The following is a 17,554-nucleotide window of genomic DNA, read 5'->3' as shown; positions in this document are numbered from 1 at the left end:
CCTCACAATCTGTTCTTCTAATAGCAGCCAAGGGCACCCGTGAGCACCTGAGTCAGGTACCCTCCCTCTTCTGCCTCCAGTCCTTCAGGGCTCCCACCTTCCTCGGGGTCAAAGCCAAAGACACTGCAGCCCACCAGGTCCTGCATGATCTGTCCCATCCCCTCCCTGCCCTCCCCTCCTCCCTCTTACCCCTTCAGCCACACAGGAGGCTTGCTGTGCCTCCAGCATACCAGGTGTGGTCCTATCCAAGGCCTTGCTGTGCCACCAACATGATAGGTGTGGTCCTGCCCTAGGACCTTTGCACAATGTTTCCTCTGCCTGCAGTACTCTAACCCCCAAATATCCACACCGCTGTCATATTTCCTCACCTTAAGATCTTTGCTCGGATTTTGCCTCCCCTCTCCTCTCCCCTCTACCTAATACATCCTCCGGTCCCACAACCCCTCTTGTTTTCATGGCACAAACCACCATCTTATCCAAGGTATAGCTCATTTCCTTCATTTCCTATTTGTCACCCCCATTGGAGTGTGCTCCTTGAAGGCAGAGATTTACGTCAGTCTTGGTCCCTTGACGAACTAGGCCTGGCATGGGTGCTTGGAAAAGTTTGTTTTTAAAAGGGCAGGTGGAGATACCCACTTTATGACAATGGCACCACACAGTCAGGCTTTTGGGAGAATAAGAAGGTTGAAGGTAGTTCTCTTGGGTGGGGATGTTCCCAGTTCTTCATGTAAATGCTTGCTGAGAACCTCTTGCATATCATAGGGTGACCATAACAGACCTGGATCTGCCTTCTGAGGCCACAGTGTACCTCAATGTTTTTCACCCTTTTTTATCTCACAGCACACTTGAACCTATAGGTAAACTTCCATGGTACATTTAAATTATGTTGATCAAAAAAAGAGTAGGAAAAAAAAAAGAATATACTTACTATACTTTGAACTTTTTTTTTTTTTTTCATTTTGGGCTGGGGCCGGTTTTGAACTGCCACCTCCGGTATATGGGGCCAGCGCCCTACTCCTCTGAGCTCCAGGCACTGCCCTGTGCTTTGACTTCTTCAAAAATAATTTAATTAATGATCTTTAAAAATTTCCACAGCACACCGGTTGAAATCACTCATCTTGTGGGGGAGGCAGGCCTGTGAACAGGCAGTTAGTATCTGGGGTGATCAGAGCCATGGTGGGGACATTCAGGGCTCTGTGCAAATAGGGCCATTCAGCCAAGGAGGAGGCTACCTGGCCTGTCTCCCCCACTCCCTCAAATCACTGCCATTGAATGGGGGCAGGAGGTCATCTCTATGGAGACATAAGCAGGAGGCTATGAGGGCAGTGCTGGCCTGGGAGAAGGTGGTAAGCCCTCAGCTGTGATCCCTGAATCCTAGGCAGCCCAGAGACAGGCATGTCTGCCCTGAGTGTCCTGACAGTGTGCATTCTTTGAGCACTTCTCATGTACCTAGTTTATGTTACAGATGGGGAAACTGTGGGCCAGGGAGATGCAGGTCCTTTCTTAAGGCATATGGGATGAGTCTGGATTCACACCCAGGTCTTGAGCTTGGAATCTTGCTTCAGATGCAAGCAGGGCACCTACTGTGCTCCTGCTGGCATTTCCTAAGGGTCCACTGTGTGCCCTGCTGAACCAGGGGGAATTATAAGGGTCAATTCAATACCTGTGTTGGCATAAAGCACCTCCATGAAACATCTACTGTGTGCCCTACCACAGGTGTGGCTGTGTGGGACAGGAGAGATGTCACAGAGTCCCATTTTTAGGAGTACCTCCTGTCTGCTGGTCCCTGTCAAAGGGGCAAGTGGGGAGTTTGCATCTAGATATTCTTTGGGCACCTGATCTGCACACTGTGTTTAGTGAACTCCAGCTCAGGCTGCCCTGCCAATTTCGGTTACAGGAGATTCTGTGCTGTTTTGCAGATGAGGAAACTGAGGCACGGTAAGATAAAAGAGCATTTGGTGCTGGGGAAGGTAGAGGTGAGAGTGGATTCCTGGTGGGGGCAGGTGGTTGTGTTTTCTGGGCTTCCACAGCTGCTTGTGTGGCCATCAGAGCCCGTGTCCTTTGCTTCACTGCGTCGTGGCCTCTAGAGAGTGAGGCTGTCTCCCATGCGGCTGTGTCCCTCCCTAAAAACGGGGGCTTTATATTTTTAGTGTTTTATCGTCAGTGCCAGGGTCTCTGGGCCTCCTGCAGCATTGTAAGAGCTCAGGACCCAGACCTTGGTTCTAATCGCTGTTTTTCCTGACCTTGGGCAGATAATTTCTCTTCCTTCTTGGGAAAATAGGGGTGATGGTGGGACCTGACTCAGTGCCCTGTGTCCGCAGTGGGGTTGGTCCTTAGTGCCGATGGTGGTAGAGCACATCCAAGAGCCGGGCCCCCAGTCCCCCAAGCTTCGCTGGGCATCTGCATTCCCGGACTTGCCAGTGGAGTTTTCAAACCCGCACCCCAGGCAGCAGTGCCGGCTCCGATTGGCTGCCTGGGGAGGGCTGTCCCTTCCTCACCCTCTTACTCTCTCTTGTCCCTCCGCCCCACTGGTGTCGCCGGCCTGGCACGGCGGCCCCATCTGTTTCCAATCTGGCCCCGTGCTCTCCGCCCCCTCCTCAGGGCGGGGGGCCTCTGCCACGGTATCCCCCATTCATTCCCGCCAGATCCCTTGGGAAGGTCTCCAGAGGGAGAAAAGCCTCTGCGTCCGTGCCCCTCCCCCACTTTCTAGGTCAAGGCCTCCGGTCTAGCCCAGCCTGGGCTGGGGTGGGGGTCTTTCTGTACCTTCCCTGACTTTTTGTATTTGGGTGTATTGAGGACACCCTCCGGCGCGGCATCTGTTGCCATGGCCATTATCAGAGCTGGGGATGGGGGTGCAGGGTGGGGGCCCTGCCTGGGGCCAGGCTTCGGAAGACAGGGTAGTCTTGGGTCTTGGCCCACTTATAGTGCTGCACTGATCTGGCTCCCCTCTGGTCCACACCCCCACCCCCGCCCCACTTCCGGCCAGGGCCCCGCCCTCCGCCCGCACTTCTAGGCGCCCTCCCGGGTCCCGCCCCTGGCAGCCCCGCCCTGCAGACCCCGCCCCATCCCCGCCCCCAGGCCGAGCTCCGCGGGCCGAGGCCTCTCCCGAGTCTCCGCTGTGTGCCGCGCTCCGCTCCAAGTGGCCCGAGCGACGCGGACAGGCTGCGGCCGGCCCTGCGGAGGCAGCGCGGGGCCCGGCCCCGATCTCTGAGCTGCAGGGTGAGTGAGCCCCGGGGACCCCCTTCCAGCCCGAGATCCAGTCCACGTCCAGCTTTGCCCCTCTCCTAACTCCCCCTCCGCCAGGCTCCAAGAAGAGACCCCCATGTCTCTCCACACAGTGCGGGCCCCGCTTGCGGGGGGCGCAGCTGCCGCCTCCCAGGGACAGCTTGGGCCTGCTCCACTCACCATTCAGGCCCATCGCTGGCACTTTGGAAAACTCCAGACCGTTATGCTCCGCGGGTGCCCCCTCCCCCGCCTGGCCCCCAGCCCGACCTCCTCCCCCATCTCTTCCCCCACCTCCCAGGGGCGGAGCCAGGCTCGGGGCAGTTTTGCTGCCAGTTCGGGGGAGCTCAGGCTGGGGACTTTGCAGACTTTGGAGGAGGCGGTGGGACTTCAGAGGGCAGGTAGGGGTGGAGGGTCTGTGGCTAGGATTCCTGCTCTTGTCACCCCCCAAAATCACAGAAGGTTTCCCTCCCTCCATTTGTCCCTCCTTCCCTTGGGCCTGCAAGCCCAAGTGATTACAGGTCCCAGAGTCTTGTGCTTACAGAGTTTGGTGACCCCAAGGGGCTTCCCGCAGACTCCCAGGCTGGCCCCAGCCCTAAGTCCTGCCTGCTCCTTCCAGAGTGCCAAGCAGATCCCCCCCCACCCAGGTTAGATATGAGGCTGCCTCCCTTAAACGCCTCCCCTGCCTATGATGATCTCCCTCTGAGGCCTCAATTTCCCCCTGAATGTGACTACAGGAATGATATGGGTGAAGTGCCAGGTGGGGCTGAGTATGCAGCAGGCAGCCACTGTACACTGGGGTGGGAAGGAGGCCTCCATACTGGGAGATGGTGGACTCACAATGGGAGCAGAACTGCAATGGGGGGACCCTGAGGCATCCAGAAGGACTTCCTGGGGGAGATGACAGACCAGCTGAGACCTGCGTGTAAGAGCTGGGGTTTGATGAGAGAATGAGGAAGGGTGTACTAGGTGGGAAGAACACTGTGTGCAAATGTCCCTATGTGAACCAGAAGGCTGTTAGTAGGGGCCCCAAAGGAGTGAGAGAAATGTAATTCTGGGCTATGATGGGCATAACAGGGGCCAGATTGGCAGCTCTGGAGGCTGAGCTTAGGAGTCTGGGTTTTAATGGACATTAGTGGAAGTTATGGAAGGTATTATAGAGCAGAAGAGAAGCAGGACTGGACTGAGGAAGGGTCCCAGGGGCTAGGGAGGAATCCAAAGAGACTTAAGGAGTCATGTGGCTGTGGCTTGACGGGTGAGCCAGCTGAGGAAGGGTACATCTCCTGGGGAGATCTGCACTAAGAAAGGCTCAGAGGCCTGAGGCAGTGCATTCTGGGAACTGTAGTGCTTTGCAGGAAGAGGATAGAGCAGGGTCTCATTGTAAAGGGCTCAGCCAACCAAACAGAGCAGTTGGGAGCCCTGGTGGGCCCATGAACAGAGAATGGGCACGCCCAGATCTTGGAGTCTCAAGGTCTTCCACAGGGACATGCTGGCAGGGTAAGCTTGTTAGCCTTGGCGCCTGGGGAGCATGGACTCTGGGCTCAGTGGAGAGCCAGGCTCTAGCCTTAAATGCCAGCCCTGGCAAGCCCCCTCCTCCATGCTTGAGCCTTGGCAAGCTGCTCTCAGCCTCAATTTCTTTACCTGTTAAACAGGAGGAAGGACAGGGTGCATTTGGGGGCTTGGCATCCAGAGGGCACCCAGTGGATGGCAATAATTCCCCTTTCTGGGGCTGGGCCTGATTCCCCATCTGCCCCACCCCTTCACTCCTGGCCTTGAGGACCCTTGGGGACAGTACCCTAAGCCTGCATGTCCTCCCAATATAAATCAATAGTCAATTAAAGACAGATCCCTCAGTGCTCAGTTCTGGGAAGGGTGGCAGGGCCAGTCCTACCCAGCTCCACCCTGAGCCTGTTCCTAGTTGGGGAGACACTCAATAACCTAAATGGAGCTTGGCCAGAGTCACCTGTGACCACCAGTGGCCACAAAGCTGGAGCCAGATTGGGGGTTTGCTGACCAAGGGGGTTTAGCTGCCATCTGCTTGATTTGGCCTGTGAATGACCTAGGGATTCAGGGGTCTGGGGGTCTGGATCTTTCCCGGAGAGACCCTGAGGCCTTGGAAATGGGATTCCAGGCAATGGTGTAAAAGAGAGATCTAAATGGGGGTGGTGGTGGCAAAAGTGGGGAGGTTGTGCAGAGTTGGGGGTCTTTGTCCTACACTTCTCTTTGCCTCTTCTGGGCTGTGGGAAGTACCCTGAGAGTCAGGATGGGGCAGATGAGTCCCAGAGCCTACAGGGCAAGGTAGGTAGACCCTGTGGCCAGAGCTGGGGCTGGGATAGGCCCCCAGGCCTCCTTGAATCCGATAAAACCCGCCTCATGCGGGTGACACAGCTTGTTTGCTGCTCAGCCTTGGGTCATAATCACCCCTTTATGTTCCCTGGACCGCGTGGGCACACAAAGCCGGCTCTAGGACCGCATGACCCATACCTTGGCGCCTGTTTGGAATGAGTGCCCACTTGCTCCCCACGACCAAGTGTGGGAGCCCCCAGAAGCAGCTCAGTGGAGGGTGAGTGCCAGGCCCAGAGAGGGTCATCCACTTTCCTGACATCACGTAGTAGCTACAGAAAGACACAGCCATGTCATGGGCAAATCCCAGCTCCTTTGCAAGCCTCAGTTTCCTTGTCTGTGAAAGGCGGCAGGCCCCTGCCTCTAACCAGCCACTGCTAGCAAATGGTGGGCAGTTCAGCACCTGATAGCCAGGCTGGTGGGTGAGAACCCTTCCTGGGTCCCAGCTTCCAGGTCCAGCGGCCAGTCCCTCCTTTTTCGCCACCCTTGGCTTAGCCTCATTTACTCCCTATTATTTCCTGCAACCCCCAGGGATAGTCTTTCTCTTGCTGATGGCCACAGCATCCCCTGGGAGCTTGTAGATTGCTACACCTGCCTTAGTTTCCCTATCTTGGCTGTGACAGGGCTGGTGGCCCAGGGTGCTTTGTTGCAAGTGGGGTGGTAGTGGAGGGTTGGCCTGGTGCCACCCTGGCAACATTCCTCACTTCTTGCCCAGGGCTACAGAAGGCTCCTGGCTGCCCTGTGGGTCTAGTCCATACATCCTCTCCACCCTCATCTCTTCCATCTTTCTCCTGGGACCTCTAGGACCTTCCTGCATGGAGACATCTTCACCGCCCCCCAACCCCACCTCCCATCCCATCCCTGCTTACCCTCATTTACATTTATAGTCCTTAGCCAATCATTTAATAATATTAAATTAGGAGTAGCCTATGCAAAGGCCATGGGGCAGGATCACACCTGGCCTGTTGGAGGCAATGTGAGGACTCCATGTGGCTGAAGCAGAGTGAGGAGAGGGAGGAGGAGAGGGGATGGGGCAGGTCTCACAGGGCCTACTGGGCCTCAGGGAGGTCTGTGGACAAAGAAGGGATAGGCTCTGACTCAGGTGCTAACAGGTGCTTTCTGGCTTCTGTGAGTGGTACAGAATGTGAGAGTCCAGGGCTGGAGCTGAGAGACCAGGATGGAGGTGACAGTGATGGGGCTACATCAGGTAGAGTTGGAAGAAAGGGTGAGAAATGGGTAGACTCAGATTAGGTCCTGAAGACAGAGCTGATGGACTTGCAGATATTCTCCCCCAAGCCCTCAAATAAGATCCTATACCTGGGGTCTTCCTGGAAGCAGGAGTCAGTGGAAGGGTTGTGGGCTTACGGGGTCCTGCTCCCATCGTGAGCCACTCCTCCAGGGAGGACTTGAGCCTAAGGGACTCTGTAACTTTTTGTCTTCTTTCTTGGTAGCATCTGACCCCCTCTCCCAAATACCTGTCCAGTGACTCACGATTCCCATTCCTTCTCAAAAGCCACCATGGCTGTGGCTCTAGCAGGCTGGAATGGCAGATCTGGGGCAATTCACGGTCAGCCCTATCTCACCTGGACGTCAGAAAGGTGTGGGCCAACCAGGCTTGGGCTATAGGAGCTAAGAAATAATTAGGGTAGGGGCTGCTGGATTTAGAAGACTCTGCCCTGGCTTCCCCGTGCAAGCAGGTGACTTCTGTGCTCTAGGCTGTGGGATTGCTGTGCCGCCTCAGTTTCCCCAGAGGCTCTCAGGGCCTGCCCAGCTGACCCAAGTGGTTTGGGACTGACCACTCCCTACACCACTTAGCCAAGTAGATGTACATCCGTGGGTGAGGACGGCCACCGTGGTCACCCTAGCCCCAGCTGGCCACACTCCATCTGGTGTTACTGCCTTTCTTGTTGGCTACTCTTGCTCTTAAAGGGTCAGGATGGGGGCTCAGGATAAGGGGCTGTGCTCTAGGCTTCATTTTCTCCATTTACCCAGTCCCCAACTGGTGTGTCTTAGGTGTATTTATTGTCTGACGGTATGTGTTCCTGTCTTTATAGCCTGGCTGTGTGCACATAGTGTGAGTGGGAAGAGGATCTGCCTTTGCACATCTGTATTTGTTGTCTGCCTAATGCACATGTGGTCTGCTGAGTGCATGGCCTGTCTGCAGTCTGACTGTGGTGGCATCCATGTCTTCATTTGACGCCACTGACTATATGTTTGATTTGCCTGTGGCCCAGCTGTGTATGTGTACTGCCTGCCCATCCATGACTGTGCGTGTACATCTTGTCCAACTTGCCCAACTTTAAGGCCTGGTTTTGTGCTTGTCTCTGTGCAAGTTGTATTGGCCTGACTCTGTGTGTGTGTGTGCGCCTATCTCTGTTGCCTGTGTGAACATACCTGTACACATGTCTGGTCTCCCTGTTTGCTTGTGGTCTGGCTGTGTCTCTGGCTGTGGCCTGCAGGCACCCTTCTCTGTGTCTGGTCTGACTATGTGCATGTTGATCCCCTCTACCCTTTCCTCTCCCTGAGCCATGACCAGCCACCACCAGCCCAGCCTTCCCTTGGGACCGCCTCAGGGCTAGGCGAGGTGACCACAGCTGGATATTTTGGGAGCCAGAATCATAGGGACTGCCCCATCATTACATGGCAGCCGTCCCTGTGGCTACAGCCTGGACCCACCCAGGGCATGGCCTAGGGTGGACACAGTCCTGACCGGGCCACAAAGACCTTTTCCTCAGGCCCCTCCCTGGCTGTCTGCCATGGCTTTGACCAAAGAGGAGATTGGAGAGATTGGGGGGGGGGGTTCAGTCCAGAGTGTGAGGTACGTGATAGGGGACCCTTTTGCCCTAGAAGAGTTGAAGTTCTTGTGGGAAAGACATATGCTGAATGATTAACATTCTCATTTAATTTGGGAACTGGGGTAAATGCCATGCAGGGTGATCTTAGTCATTTCTGAGGCTCTGGGATGTGAAGTGGAGGTAAGGGGGTGGTTTGACCTTCAAAAGGCAGAGAGGGCTTCCTGAGGACCTGTCACGTGGTGGAGGACAGCATTCCTGGCAGAGGGCACAGTGGAGGCAGGGGCTCAGGGTAGAATTGAGCTCAGCCAGCATGGCCATGCCTCCAAGTTGAGAAGAGGATGTGAGGTCAGCTGAAGTGGCTTCATGTGGGGACTCTGGGAGGCATGGGAGGTGTTAGAGCAGGGGAGGGACAGGTAGGGGTGTGGGAAAGATCAATCTGGTAACCTGGGAGGGGCCAAGTTACAGAGCCAGGCAGCAGTGAAGATTGGGGTCTCATCCTCCCTGAGGCCCAAGCTGTGAAATGAAGAATTTGAGGTCAGAGTACCCCCAGTAGTGCTCCCTCTTGTGTTGGGTCTCAGCCCTAGCCTAGGGCACAGCCTGGAGTTGGAGACTTAGGCTGGGGTTAGGGTTTATCCCAGAATTGAGGCTTAGCTGGAATTTGGGGGCTATCTTAGTCTATTTGAGCTCCTGTAACAAAATACACAGACTAAGTGGCTTATAAGTCATAGCAATTTGTTCCTCACAGTTGTGGAGGCTGTGCAGTCTGATCGAGGCACCATACATTTGCATGGTGAGGGCTGTGTGGTTCACGAAAGACATCTTCCCACTGTGTCCTCACATAGCAGAAGGGGCAAGGAGGCCTCTCTGGGAGCTCTTTGATAAGGACATTAATCCCCTTCATAGGAGCTTCATTTGTGACCTGATCACCTTCCAAAGGCCCCCATCACCAAATACCGGGGATAGGATTCAAGATATGAATTGGTGTGGGGGGGACGGGGACACAGCATTCCTTCTCTAGCAGGGGCTCAACATTTTCATTCCATCACATTTCCCCATCATCCTGTGACCATAACCCCCCCTCCAACCCTCCTGTGCCCCTCTGTGCTCCTCCTACTGCCTCCTCCGTGAAGGTCCCCTGGATTTTTCTGCTCTCTTCTCACAGCTGCCTATTGTCTCTGCAGACGTTGCCCCATCTGACACTTGGCTCAAGGCCTCTCTGTGAGGGACCTGGGAGGCCATCCCCCTCCAGGACGGAGGTCAGAGGTCACTGCCAAGCATGGCGCTCACCTGGGGACCTGGTGTGGCATCTGTGGTTGGTCCCCTGGGTCTTCTCATGGTCCTGCTGGTCGGAGGCTGCACAGGAGAAGGTAAGAGGCCAGTGTGGGGTGTGTGTGGGTCTGCGCGTGCATTTATGGGTACGTGTGTGAGTATATGTCCCCACCTCCTCCCTTGGGCACCTCCTTTTGCCAAATGGAGCTTCTGAGCTCTGTGAATGAGGCTCAGTGCCTGCTGTGTGCTGGGCCCTGAGAGATTCAGAGATAAATAATAATGATGCTATTAATAGAGCAATAACAGTAATGATGACGGTGATGTCTGTTTTCCCAGCATTGACTCTGCACCAAGCTCAGTGCTAAGCACAGTCTTTACCTGCTTCATCTCCCTTGAGCCTCGCAAAACCCAGCATACTGGTTTTGTTACCTTCTACATTTCCTGACGAGAGGAAATAAAGCTCAAAGGATGTAATGGACCTACTTGAGGTCACTCCTTAGTGAACCACAGAGTTTCCCTTTCCTTGCAGCAGGCAGAAACACCAGCACCTGATGGCAGATATAAGGGCAAACAAACATTCCCTGGCAAAGCTAGGGGAGGCTTCTTGAGAGAAAAGGCTTCAGGGTTGGGGTTTTGTGGTTATATAGGAGTTTGCTGATGAACAAGCCATTTGTGGTGGAGTTAACAATACGTGGGAAAGGCTTAGAGGTGAAAAGCAGTAGGTATAGTTCAGAGGTGGGCAAGGCTACATTTCTGGCTGTAATGTGGAATATGAGGATCAGAGTGGATGTAGTGCCAAGACCCACCCTACCACAAGAGATTTAAGGGAGACATCATTCCTTCTATGAGGACATAGAAGTCAGGGCAACGGGGAAAGAGAGAGGGTTCCCCAGTCAGGGTGAATTTGAATCCTGGCACTGCTGCAGACCTCGGGCTAGTGACTTAAGCTCTTTTGCCTACCATGACAGGGCACATAATATTATCCACATTCCAGCATTCTTGTGATGAGGACATGGCAGTAAGCCCCTGCTTGCTGCTTGGCATATTGGAGGCCTGATAGCACGTGTGTTACCACAGGAATAAGAAGTATTACTGCTGAGTGAGAACTCTGCAGATATATACCCCTGCATTGTCCATTTGTGCCTTTTCTTGTTTTCATGATATTTTTTCACACATGCCTTGCACATTCAGATCAACTATCACAATCTGATAAGGTGAATACTATTATCATCATTCTCATCATACAGTTGGGAAAACTGAGGCACAGTTTATGACTTAACCTTTGAGGTTAAGTCATAGCCAGGAGGTGGCCATGCTGAGATTTGAACCTGGGATGCCTTGTACCAGAGCCCAAGTTCCTGACCACCATACTGCTTTGAGGTCAGTGGCCAGATGTCGCAGAGCCATGATCTCTGTGGCCACTGCTAGGGCCTTTGTCTTCCTGAGCTCTATTCCCTTTTGTGGGAATGGCAGGCCTTCATTGCTGAGCACATTTAATTTTTCATTCATTTATTCACCTTGGCACTGTGAATATTTGGAGCTGGATCATTCTCTGTGCTGGAGGCCATCGTCTGTGATATAGCACATTTAGCAGCATCCTTGGCTTCTACCCACTCAATGCCATAAGTACCCTGTCCTCAGTTGTGATAGCCAAAAATGTCCCCAGACAAAATTTTCTCACCCCAGGTAAGAGCCACTAATTTAACTTACATTGGTTGAATAAATAATGTAAATTACTACTTCAACATCATGCTCCAGTGACCGTGATCAGCCTCAGGCATGATGTTTATTTATTAACCCACTGAGATCTCAAGAGCCCTGGAGCTGAGATCATCTGCATTACAGGTGGGCAAACTGAGGCTGTAAATGGAGGTCATGGGGTTTAGAGGCTCTACTGGCTTGACTTTGTCCTGGCAGGTCCATGCCCTCATATGCTCATTCAGTGAGATTTTAATAATCATCTACTGGGTGCCAGGTGCTATTTTAGGCCTAGGAGGCAAAACAAACATCCCACCCCCTTATAGAGCTAACATTCTAGTGGGGGAGAGGTGCTTAGGTGTGTTAGATGATGGATGTGCAAGAGAACAAAGTGAAACAGTAAGGGAGATGAGGCTGTAGGGGGAGGGTTTGAGGGGAGTTGTTGCAGTGAAGAGGTGGCATCTAAACAGAGACACATGACTATCTGGAGGAGAGGTATCCCAAACAGCATACAGCCTGTGCAAAGTCCCTGGGGCAGTACTGTACCTGGTGTGTTGGAGGCAGTGTGAGGAGGCCTGTGTGGCTGGAGCGGAGTGAGGAGGGGGAGAGAGAAAGGATGAAAGAAAGAGGGAAGGGGATGGGGCAGGTCATGTAGGGCCATGGGAGGGTTTGGGCTTTGACCCCAAAAGAGGTGGGAGCCATGGAGGGCTATGGGCAGAGGAGGGAGAGGCCCTGACTCAGGTGCTCACAGGTGCCCTCTGGCTGCAGGGAGGATAGGCTCTGGGGGCTTAGAGCAGAGACAGTCTCACTGGCCTAGGTGAGTAATAAGGGAGATGTGACGCAGGATACAGACACTTGCCATGTCCCAGAAGCTCACTCAGGGGGCTCTGTAATTATTACTGCATTGTTGCAGGTGTTGGTAGTGATCTACGCTCAAAGTCTTCCATCTCCAAGGCTAGGGCATCTTGACCTTAGTAGGTAGATCTGTTTAGCAGGAGCCCTGTCACCTGGGGCCTGACAAAGGGCTGTGGATATCGTGGTTGGCACAGATAGTTGCAGGGGGTCATTTGGGCCCTTGGGGAGCACACAGGGAGGTGGTTGCTGTCCCTTGAGAAGCTGGTGGGCAACTGCAGCCTTTACCAGCCAGCATCAAGGGGAATGATTTCTGCTCTAGAAACATCCCCTGGTCTAGTGGAACCTCCCCAGGGTGCTGTGGGCCAGCCCAGGCAGGGCTAGAGCAGATGGAGCGGGAAGGTCACCAGATTCTTCTCTGCAGAATCTAAAATGGAAAAACAGACTTCAAGCCAAGCTAGGCCCGGGAGTGGGAGGCCCAAGCCCCAACCTCCAGAAAGATATGGGTTCCCTTCCCAGCCTCTGTGATGTTGACATCACCACTCTGAATCTCAATTTCTTCATTTAAGAAACAGGGATACCCACAGTGCTTGTGGTCGATAAAGACCTACACCCCTATTTGTCCCGTATGTGTTGTTTCCCAAATCTTGGAACTGGGTGAGACTGGGCTGGGATCCTAGTGAGCTATGTGGCCCGGTGCAGGTCACTCAATTTTTCTGAGCTTTGGTATGAGGATGATGCTGAGCCCCTCTAGGGCTAGGTAAATGCTTGTTCCCCTGAGCTGCAGAATGGCCTTCCTAGCCCAGGGTATCCTTCCTGCGTCTCTGCTCCATTGCCGAGAAAAGAAGGGGTTGGTTTGTCTGAAGGGGAGATTCAAAGCATCCACAAGAAATTCTCTAATGGAGGATGCTATGGGCAGAGATAGCTCTCCCAGGCTGGCTTGGATCCCAGAGTTGCCCAAAGAAGACATACCATCCCAAGATGGTTTCTGCTGGGCAGAGGGGAAATTTTGGGGGAGGCGTAACCCCTCCAAGGCCAGGAATAAGCAGGTATCCAGGTTGAGTGTGCTGTTTTCTCAAAGGTCACCAGACACAGAGAGGAAGGTTAGGGTCCCTTCGCCCTTCCCGTTAAGATCCACTCACCAGTGTGAGCACAGCCCTGACAGGGGATGGCCAGGCAGCCATGGGGACAACAGGAGCTCCTGACCCAGCCTACAGTAATCTGAGAAGGCTCCCCAGGGGAGGTGCTAGCCCAGCAGAGGCAGAATCTGCCAGATGAAGGGAGGAGGATGGGATTCCAGGAGGAAGGAACAGCACAGACCAGGCCAGAGCCCAGCTGTGGCCTCATCTCATTTGCTGGATTGGAGGGTGCAGTGGGTGTGTTCTGGCTCAGAATCATAAACAGGCAGTTTTTGCTTTTCCTTCCAGCAGCTCCCAAGGGAGGGTTTTACCAGAAGTAAGATTCTTGACCTGGCCACAGTGACTTTTCTCCATGTCCTTGGCTCGAGGACACATATGGCCCTGGGTCACCATTGAGGCCAGATGGAGGGACGGCGCAGACAGTCAGAGCCAAGGAGGCAGGCCTAACCTCAGGCGCAGTGTGGAGCAAAACATCTGCCCTAATCAGGCTCCAAACCTGGATGTGATAGAAGTATATAAGACTTGGGTTTGGGAGGCAGCACCTATGGCTCAGCCGGTAGGGCGCCGGCCCCATATACTGAGGGTAGCAGGTTTAAACCCTGCCCCAGCCAGCTAAAACAGCAGTGTCAACTGCAACGAAAAATAGCTGGGCATTGTGGCAGGCACCTGTAGTCCCAGCTACTTGGGAGGCTGAGGCAAGAGAATCACTTAAGCCCAAAAAAGAGTTGGAGGTTGCTGTGAGCTGTGACGCTATGGCACGCTACCAAGGGCAACAAAATGAGACTGTCTTCAAAAAAAAAGAAAAAGACTTGGATTTGGGGACAGAGGCCTGGCTTCAAATCCTGGTGCAGTCCTTTCTGAGCTCTGTGATACCTTGCAAGCCTGTTCATGTTTCTGAGTCTTAACCCTGCCTCAGGAGGATACACAAGAGGTGAATGAGACCACACGTACCTATGCATAGTGGGTTTATCAGTTTTTGAGAGAGATGATCAGTGCTAATATGTGTGTTCATATCAACAGAAGCAAAGCCTTGAATGAGGGAGGTGAGACAGATCAGGCCACCAGGGTAGGGACTCTTGTTCAAAGCCCAGATTGAGCCATGAATGGGAGGAGTTGGGGTCTGTGGGGACCCAGACTTGAAACCTGAGGCCTCCTTGTAAGGAGACTTCCTGCACTTCTGAAGAGCCAGAACTTTTTTCTTTTCTTTTTTTTGTAGAGACAGAGTCTTACTTTGTTGCCCTTGGTAGAGTACCATGGCGTCACACAGCTCACAGCAACCTCTGACTCCTGGGCTTAGACGATTTCCTTGCCTCAGCCTCCCGAGTAGCTGGAACTACAGGTGCCTGCCACAACACCTAGCTATTTTTTTGTTGTTGTTGCAGTTTGGCCGGGGCCAAGTTTGAACCCACCTCCCTAGGTATATGGGGCCGGCGCCCTACTCACTGAGCCACAGGTGCTGCCCAGAGCCAGAACTTTTTGAGTGAATTCCTTTGGTCTCTGTGTTCACTCTATCCATCCCCTTTTGTTGGATGCCCAGATTGCTTCCTGAGGGGTCCTTGTAACTCTGGTGACAAAGTTGTCTCCACAGTTGTCTCTTGTGTCTGTTGACAAAAATCTCAGAAGTAACTCCATCCATTATATGGGGTACATTGTAACGTTATTGGGAATGGAAATTTAGGGTCCCTTTGGGTAATTCAAAGGTCATTGTAGAAATAGTCGATTCAGAGAAAACAATGTTAATGGATTCTTCATAGATACTGTGTAGCTTGTCTCAGGGGCAGCTTGTTGAGGCTGCTCTAAGGTGTTAAAAGACATGGTATCTGCCATTTGGGACTTTCCTAGAAAGACGTAATACATCAAATCATTGTGGGGTTGGGAGTGCAAAAGCCAGTCTGATCCAATTGGGCTTGTTCAACTTAGCCACAGCTTTGGTTTGTATCCAGCCAGAGTGAGTGCCTTGCCTGGTCTGTACCTCGATTTTCTCACGTATGAAATTTGTTTTACCCATATAGGGGTTGGGTTTGGGTATGTAGGCACCTCTGTGCCCATGGATGCCATGGGAAGGGACAGAATGTGTCCACCGGCATCATGTCCTCTTTGCCTTCCTCTTTCTCTCTCCAGCCTTTCTGCTGGGCCCACGTGGTACCTTGTGGCTGGACAGAGGGATAGAGGGCATGTTTGTGTGACTCCGTGGGGTCCTAGCCATATTCTGGGACCCACCAGGACTCCCCTCTTCCTGCTGTATCCCCAGAACCCCCCAGGTTTATCAAAGAACCCAAGGACCAGATCGGCGTGTCAGGGGGTGTGGCCTCTTTTGTGTGTCAGGCCACCGGCGACCCCAAGCCCCGGGTGACCTGGAACAAGAAAGGCAAGAAGGTCAATTCTCAGCGCTTTGAGGTGAGTCTAGGTGGGGGGAGGCAGTCTTGGGCCAGTGCTCCCCTAAGATGTGACCACAACAGCTCCCCCACAGAAGATGTCACAAACATGTTCCCCAGAAGTAGCATGGATGGTGGTGGCTGGGGAAGCCTAGCTGGGCACCCTTTCCAGCTGGGTCTCTTCTCTCCCTACTATGTAGCCTCACCTGCCAGACTCACTTGCTGTGCCAGATCCATGCTGTGTGACTTCAGGCAAGGCCCTGAGCTCTCTGAGTCTCCTCACACACAGCACGCTGCACACAGGAGATTCACAACTCTGAACATGTACACATGATCAGACATGCACATTGCTGCATCCAGCATGCCTTTGTATGCCTTTGCATGCCTGTCCTAGGGGCTTGCATGCATGTCATCCACATACATGCGCACAGTACCCAGACCCAGGTCTCTGGCCCCAGTGTATTGATGCTGGACACCCACACACATGCGTGTACAGCCTTTCACTCATCTCTCAGACCATCCCCCACAACCCAGCCTGGGCAGGAACCTTCCTGGGACCCCAGCCTCACCCTGTCTTTTCCCCCTGCCCGTGGCAGACCATCGAGTTTGATGAGAGTGCAGGGGCTGTGCTGAGGATCCAGCCGCTGAGGACACCCCGGGATGAAAACGTGTATGAGTGTGTGGCCCAGAACTCAGTTGGGGAGATCACAGTCCATGCCAAGCTCACTGTCCTCCGAGGTACTGGGCTTCCTGGGGTGGAGGGGGGCAGGGGAGGAAATGGACCCTGGTCTTTGGGGACAGACACTAAAGAAATCCATAGAGGTGTCCCCAAACCCTCCTGCTTTGGATTTTTGGGAGGGAGACTTTGATCTCCTTTTCCCAGACCAAAGCACTGCCGGGGTCCAGAGCTTACTGGTAGGAATTTATTGAGCCTTTGCAGGAAAGAGAGGAGTTAAGGGGCTACAATCATCTCTATTTATTTTCTTTATTTTATTTAATTTTATTTTTGAGACAGAGTCTCACTATGTCACCTTCCATAGAGTGCTGTGGAATTACAGCTTACAGCAACCTCAAACTCTTGGGCTTGAGTGATTCTCTTGCCTTAGCCTCCCGAGTAGCTGGGACTAAAGGCGCCTGCCACAACGCCTAGCTATTTTTTTGTTGTTGTTGTCGTCGTTGTTTAGCAGGCCAGGGCCGTGTTCAAAGCCACCAGCCTCAGTGTATGTGGCCAGCCCCCTAAACACTGAGCTACAGGCGCCAAGCCAATCATCCCCATTTATTATCCCCATCATTCTCTTCTGATTACAAGAGGCTGATCCAACTCAATTTGGTTCAATCAAGGAGGAGAATTAATTGGTTCATGTAATTAAAATTCTGTGGAGTGTTGGCTTCAGGTTTAGCTGGATCTAGGGGTTCTTTCAAAAGAGTTCTCAGAGCTCAGTCTCTCTCTGCCTCTTGGCTTTGTTTTCTAACATGTTGACTTTATCCTTGGTGAGAGTCCTCTCACCCCTTTAGCTTGGATCCCATGCCCTGAGGGAAGAACAAATACTCTGATTGGCCAGGCTCTTCCCTGCAGGCAAGGGCATGCCAGCCCACATAAACAGTTTAGTAAGGGTTAGTTCTCTCAGGGGAACAAAGAATGAGTGACAGGCAGAAACAGCTGCTTGCCACTTCCCCTTACTTTCACACAGGCTACTGGCCTTGTCCAGGTGGGCTGAGAGGACCAAGAAGTTGCTTTCTCACTGTAATAAAAACAGCCTCACCACAAAACCCCTGCCCAGCTGTTCTCCACTGCCTTCTCTCCTATAACTTGGCTTTAGCACTGGGGTGGCCACCTGAGTGCAAATCTTTGCTGCCACTT

At 53.2% G+C, this 17,554-nt stretch overlaps 1 protein-coding gene across 3 annotated transcripts in view; it reads left to right on the top strand.

The window, feature by feature from the left end:
- Nucleotides 1–3,109: 3,109 nt before the first annotated feature.
- Nucleotides 3,110–17,554, top strand: part of PTPRS (protein tyrosine phosphatase, receptor type S) — a 64,693-nt gene continuing 50,248 nt past the window's right edge. For all 3 annotated transcript variants that reach the window (XM_023512566.1, XM_023512565.1, XM_012804541.2), the window contains exons 1-4: nt 3,110–3,219; nt 9,542–9,727; nt 15,570–15,715; nt 16,290–16,431. In XM_023512566.1, the coding sequence (XP_023368334.1) occupies nt 9,637–9,727; nt 15,570–15,715; nt 16,290–16,431 (379 nt within the window). In that variant the 5' untranslated portion in view covers nt 3,110–3,219; nt 9,542–9,636. The remainder of the gene's footprint in view (nt 3,220–9,541; nt 9,728–15,569; nt 15,716–16,289; nt 16,432–17,554) is intronic.

The sequence above is a fragment of the Otolemur garnettii genome, unplaced genomic scaffold (genome assembly GCF_000181295.1).
Source record: "Otolemur garnettii isolate 467f Iridium unplaced genomic scaffold, OtoGar3 scaffold00029, whole genome shotgun sequence".
Lineage (NCBI taxonomy): Eukaryota > Metazoa > Chordata > Mammalia > Primates > Galagidae > Otolemur > Otolemur garnettii.
This window is presented reverse-complemented; position numbering and strand designations above follow the sequence as displayed.